Source organism: Myodes glareolus, chromosome 10, assembly GCF_982192425.1.
Source record: "Myodes glareolus chromosome 10, mMyoGla1.1, whole genome shotgun sequence".
Taxonomy (NCBI): Eukaryota; Metazoa; Chordata; class Mammalia; order Rodentia; family Cricetidae; genus Myodes; species Myodes glareolus.
In genome coordinates, this window is record NC_142035.1 from 69276258 (window position 1) to 69282257 (window position 6000).

Here is a 6000-nt window from a genome sequence, read left to right on the forward strand (position 1 = left end):
GAAATGTATAAAAATTAAAATTCGGAGCTAATGGGTATTGCTTTGTGGCAGAGTGCGTACCTAGCATATGCGAGGCCCTAAAGCCCCCCAGTTCACTGAAAATTATTTACAATAAATAGAAAGAAAACTCTTGTCAGTAAGAGTTGTTGCTGTCTCTGTTTGTCCAGACTGTAGAAATTAGGGCCCTCAAGGGGTAGCAGGCACATGACTCACTCAAGGTCACACCAGTGAATTATTGATAGATCTGGAACCCAGCTCCTCGTGTTTCTCACAGAATGCTCTTTCCTCCGGTGTAGTTCACTAGTTTGTAAAAACAAAGGATCCAAACTGAAAGAGGTTCCTGTATTGGCCTTGCTTTGCGCATAAGAATAACACATCTCTAACAGTGAAACGTGCAGAGAATTAGGAAATCTAAAAAGATATCAAATTTTACTACTAATAGAGTATTAACCTCAGATACTGATTACTGATTTGGCCCGTGATGGAGGACACAGTAGATACTGGAAGTTAGAAAAAGAAAATACTTCCAACTGCTATCTGTAAAGAAAGCTGTGTGGTATACTGAAGAACACACATCGTGGAGAAAAATCTGAGATGATATAATAGAAGGAGAAGAAAAAGCAAATGTCTCTTTAAAAAGTACTTCAAAGCCCTCAGGTAACCATCAGTTCCATAAGAATGGCTCGATAAAGGTACAGACTAGGCTCGCTGTGAAGGTTTGAGCTATGACTAATTACATGGAAGGGAGGACATTGAGCAACCTTCTGTACAGTATCCAAATTAGTGGAACAGAGGGATTTTCGTTTCCAAGTGTTAAGCCATACACAAAGGAAACAATCAGGGCTATTCTAGCCTAGCAGAGCACCCTGGCTACTGCTTGAGGAATTCTGCCACAAGTCTCCATGGAAAGTTTCCTCACACACACTTCTAAACACAGAGAAGAACTCCTCCACGTGAGGGGTAATCAAAAGGCTTCTGCAGCGTCAACTGGAAGAATGTTCCTCTGCTCCTGAGATCTTCTCAGGAGGTCATCCTAACATTATTGCCACTGCACCGTCCTCAAGTCGAGTAAGAATTCCATAAAATCGACAGCGTTGGACAGAGAGCGAGTCGCTTAGATCTAGGTAATCTAGGGAATGCAGTTACTTTATTTTTTTCAGATAAGAAAATTGTCACACACTCAAAATGACTGTGGAATGACTTGCCCAAGGCCACACAATTACTCAGTGGTGAGCTAAGTGGTGATCAAAGGCTCGGATCCACTCTCTTCCAGGAAGCCAAAAACACAGACTTGATTGGCGTAAACTTAAGTGCCAGGAATAATTTCGATATAAAAATTTGTGTCCCAAATCTACAGTTTTCAAACTTCACTGCAGAAACACAGGAACCAGAAAACGCACATGGAAAGCTCCCCTCCACACCATCAATGCCACTTCATCCCTCTCCTCCAAGCCTGGAACATGGGTGACTAAGACTGAGTTTCTCACCACTCTCGTCGGAGGGATAACCTTGAACCCTTTCATAAAATAATGAAATTTGAGTATTAGTAAGATTATTTAACTGCAATAGGCCCACATACATTGTGGTATAGGACTTAAAATAGTTGTTCAGAAATCCAATCACTAGAATCGGTATCAATGCAGGAGCCCCATCAAGGATACTGGGGATTTCATCTGGTTCTGTCCCCCAAGTCTTATAAGGTAGCCTTCAGCAGGAAATAGATAGTTTGACTGAACAAGTTTAAACCAACCTAAAGTAGTTACAGCAAGTATGTAATCTCTGGGGCCTTCTCAATTTTGGATGAAAGGCTAAATGTAGAGAAGTTCAAGTTTGTCAAACTCCCACGGGATTGGTGTCTGGATTGGAAGCGCTTTAATGTGGCCCTATGTGCTCATTTATTCACTCCAGAATTTTTAAGTTCCTCCTGTGCACCGGACTCTGTGGACTGAGCCAAATAAAACCCCCATTTCTCTGATGATCCTGTGGTCTCCAAGGTGAGCTGTGAGCCCACCTCAGGGATAGGTGTCACTTGACAAGTCATTGGGGAATAAAGAAAAACTTTGACAACTACAGTCGCCATCTTAAGGCTTCTGTTTTTGTGTTTGTAATTTCACAAATGACAAGATCCAGAAATTAGGAATATGTAAACAATGGCACAGAGACTGTAGACCTAGTCTCTTAGTGTACACTGTTCATGGAAGCGGCAATGGCGCCTCAGAACGGAAGCCCTGGACTATCCTAAATTATTCTGTGAAAGCCAACAGAGTGCAAAGCTTAGGCATCAACCCCTAACTCTGCAGAGGCAGCTGGTTTCCTCATGTGTTAAAAGCAAATATACTGCCCTTCAAAACCCTTTAAGATAGAGCAGTTATATGTGTGTGTGTGTGTGTGTATGTGTGTGTGTGTGTATATATATATATATATATATATATATTTGATACTTCTGAGGGTGAAAGCAGAAGGCTGGGGGAAATGAGTTCTCAGCGCGTGTGATCACTCTACCGATTGACCACATTTGACCACTGCTGCTGTTCAGAAACAATGTTATCTGTCCACACCACAAGCTATGCACAGTTACTCCCTAGGGCTCACATTGAAGATAAGGTGTTTCCTTGTCTCCAGTGAAATCTTCAGGTTGTAGGACGCTCTCTAGAAGAGCATGTTCCCAGAGAACATGACATTACTCTCTGGTTTTAGGTACTGTGGTAAAACAGGTCCTTTTCTCTTATAGGACAAATCTTGGGGATTTAACGTTTGGGGAATGTGCTAAACAAGGTCTTTACAAATCAGTTAAACAATGACATCCTAGTTTTTAGCAAATGTTATTATATATAAAGCTTTCTAAATGGTTCAGGTAAAGTCTCACCTCTCTTTCTGCCTGAATTCTGTTAACCTTTCAAAAGTGTTTGAGAAAGTAAAAACCTACCTTCTCTACCAAAAAGTCTTTTTCTCACTTCCCAACCCTGTTCAAACCTTACCCCTGTGCGTGAAAACGCTGCAGGCTTCAAACTTAACTCTTTTGGTGAAAAGTTAAATATAATTTTGAAATAAAAGGCATAAGTAACACCTGAGTCTGAGACAAAAACAAAGACCAGGGTGAATACTCCGCCAGTTGCAAAGCCACAGGCCTCAATTCTCATTATCCCCAACCTACAGGGCCAGCGAATACCTTGTCACCACCCACCTGGAAATACAGCAGTGTCCCGGCTTGCCTGAAAGGGAGTTTTCCCCTCACAAGATCGGTTATTCCTTTAAAGTTGTGTCTAAGAGGTCTTTTTTGGTAGCTCGTAGGTAAAAAGGAAGTTTCCTTTGCCCGAGGGCCTCTTGGCCCCTTCCTTTCCAACAGTTCTTTCCCTGCTCCTGATTTAATCGTGCAATAGGCCACACAACACGACAAGGGGAGGATGGAAGGGGCATACAGGCTACCCTTCGCTCAGTGACCCCATTCTTTTTCTATCGCTGGCATTTGCCAACACCACCTCCGACACCGAGTTCAGATTCCTCCTCTTTTCTGAGATGTTGAAAGCGCTCTGGGTCTCTGAAGAACCTGGGGGTCAGAACCATTTGTGTGACTCTTCCTGACCTCAGGCAGTTCGATGAAAGGTTCTACTGGTGAAGACACAGGCAGAAACGGGTGGCCCACCTCTCCCAACATTCTCTAGCTTAGGTCAGCATTCCTTCTTTAAAACGCTTTATGCAGTTAGAGTATTCCCGCCGAGAAAAAGCTGAATCTCCCCTCCTCCCTTGTGCCCGGCGTGTAGTAATGAGTTCCGAGTGGATCTGGGCTAGGGTGCCACACTGCACAGGCAGGATAGAGCCAAACTGGAAAGCGATTCACCTTCTAAGGTACAGGTGTTTCTTCTCTACGCCTGTGGGAACCCTGGGGGGATCCAGGTGCTTCCCCATGGAACGTGCCTCGCTGGCAAAGGCAGGCCAAGTTCTAGGCGCCCTCATCCATGGCCAAAGTTTTGCCAGCCGAACTGGGGGCCGCATGGGGGAAGAGGTCGCGTGAAAGGCTGCCAAGGACAAGCGTTTCCAGCGTCCTCCCTCCTTCTTGGCCCTAGATACATTTTTGAGATGGGGGTGGGGGTGTGATTGCGCCCAAAAAGTCTGGGAAAGAGAAAGCTCCTCGAGGCTCAGATCCGGACTGGCCAAGTCTGGAAAGGCCACCGTTCGGGAAAGGGTGCCAATGCCCCCACACACATCCACAGGTGATTGGTGCACCCTGGACCCTAGAGCGCTGGGGGTTGGGAGGCTGGGGTCTAGCCCTGACTCCGCCCCGCTACGCCTCCCCGAGTGCCCCAGCCCGTAGCCCGGTCGCCCGCACTCACAGCGCTTGGGTGAAGGCGCTGAGCCCCTCCGGCACGGCCGTCAGCCCCTTCCCGGAGCAGTCCACCCGACGGTCGCCGTCGCAGCTGCAGGGCGCAGCGCAGAGAGGCGGCGCCGCGCCGCTGGGCCCGGCCGAGCCGAGCAGCCCGAGGGCGAGGAAGCAGAGCAGCCTCAGCGGGCCCGGCATTGCTGCGGCCGCCGCCCGCGCCCGCCTCTCCCGCGGCGCCTCTAGCTCGGCTCGCCTCGGCTGCCCTCCGCCGTCCCCCGGGGCAGCCGGCCTGCCGGGCTCAGGGCCCGGGCACCGTCCCTTGGCGGTCCGCGTGCGCTCGCTCCCTTCAGCAGTCCGCCGCCGCAGCGCAAGGACGCGGCGCTCCGCAGTTGCTCCCTTCCCGCTGCTCCATGGACGCGCACGGGCAGCCCCGCGGCTCGGTGGCTCAGGCCAGCCGGCCCGGCCCAGAGCAGCTGCCGGGGCCGCGCGCTGCCATCGCCGCCGCCGCCTCCTGTCCCGGGCCTCCTCTAGACGCACGGCTCCTCAAGGTTGCGGAGCGCAGCCTCCAGCCATGCCGGCCCGGCGCCCCAACCCCCGCCTCGGCTCTCACAAACACCCCGGCTGTCCGCGATCTCCCCGCCGCGGCTCCCGCTCTGTGCGTCCTTTTCCCTTCTAGGGTTGCACACTCGCCTCCGGAGCCCCCGGCCGCCGGGTTATGCAAATCACTTAGGTACATGCAAAACTAACCCTGCTCCCGGAGCGCCATTGGTCAGGGGAGGTCTCGAGCTCATTACTATGCAGACAGGGGAGTCACTATTGGTCAAGAGTAGAGGGGCGTGTTTCTCTGGGGTGAGTGACAAGGTAGTGTTGGTGCTGCTGCTGGCGGTGGTGGTGGCGGTGGTGGTGGCGGTGGTGGCGGTGGTGGTGGTGGTTCCAGTGAAAAGCCCTGACTAGGCTGTGTCTGCGTTTCAGGTTTTGGATTGAAGGTAGACGTCTCGGAAGACGAGGAGTCGGCTGGTTCCCTCCCCCACCCAGTCTTTTTCTTCCCTCTGCAGAAATTGGATCTCCTAAATTGGATGACCTGAAAAGTAAAACGCTGCCTCCAGCTTTCAGCCGTTTCAAATGACTCTCCGCTGCTCCTAAGAGCAAGGGCATTGAGAGCTTTGCAAACAGGGGAAAGAAAAGAGCGAGCGAGATTTCGGAAAGGAGGGGGAAACATTTCTTTCTCTCTGACCCAAATTTCTGAGTTTCAGCGGTGCACTAAATTAAACAGTGTATCCCCTCCCGGATCTCACTTCGCCTCTGAGATCTTAGTACCCGTTTTTATTCACACTTGGGAGCTAAATTAGCGGTTAATCATCCATGACACAAATCAGACTTCTTCCTCCCTTTACAACACTAAAACACAAGGATTTTGAAGACAGAACGTTCAAGTGTCAATTGACTGTCCTCAAGACCCTAAAGACAACTTGTGTGCTTACTATCAGCACTTCTTCCTTTTTCTGGGCTTTTATTTCCCTTATGGCCTAATATCCCCATAATCATTATACGAAAAATGTAGCTGTGACAGTGTGTCCTTTCTCCCTTCCTGCTATGCCTTTGGGTTCTTCTACTCTATGTTGTAGACGCTTTTAATTAACTTGCAAAGTTATAGCAAGGAGAGTATCGAAATACCTGTATGG

At 49.2% G+C, this 6000-nt stretch overlaps 1 protein-coding gene across 1 annotated transcript in view; it reads right to left on the bottom strand.

The window, feature by feature from the left end:
• The window catches only part of Lgr4 (leucine rich repeat containing G protein-coupled receptor 4), a 101897-nt gene extending 96888 nt beyond the window's left edge, over positions 1-5009 (bottom strand). Inside the window, 1 exon segment of the mRNA XM_085696747.2 lies at positions 4332-5009. Within this exon segment, the coding sequence (XP_085552873.2) occupies positions 4332-4516 (185 nt within the window). The 5' untranslated portion in view covers positions 4517-5009.
• Between the last annotated feature and the right edge of the window lie 991 nt (positions 5010-6000).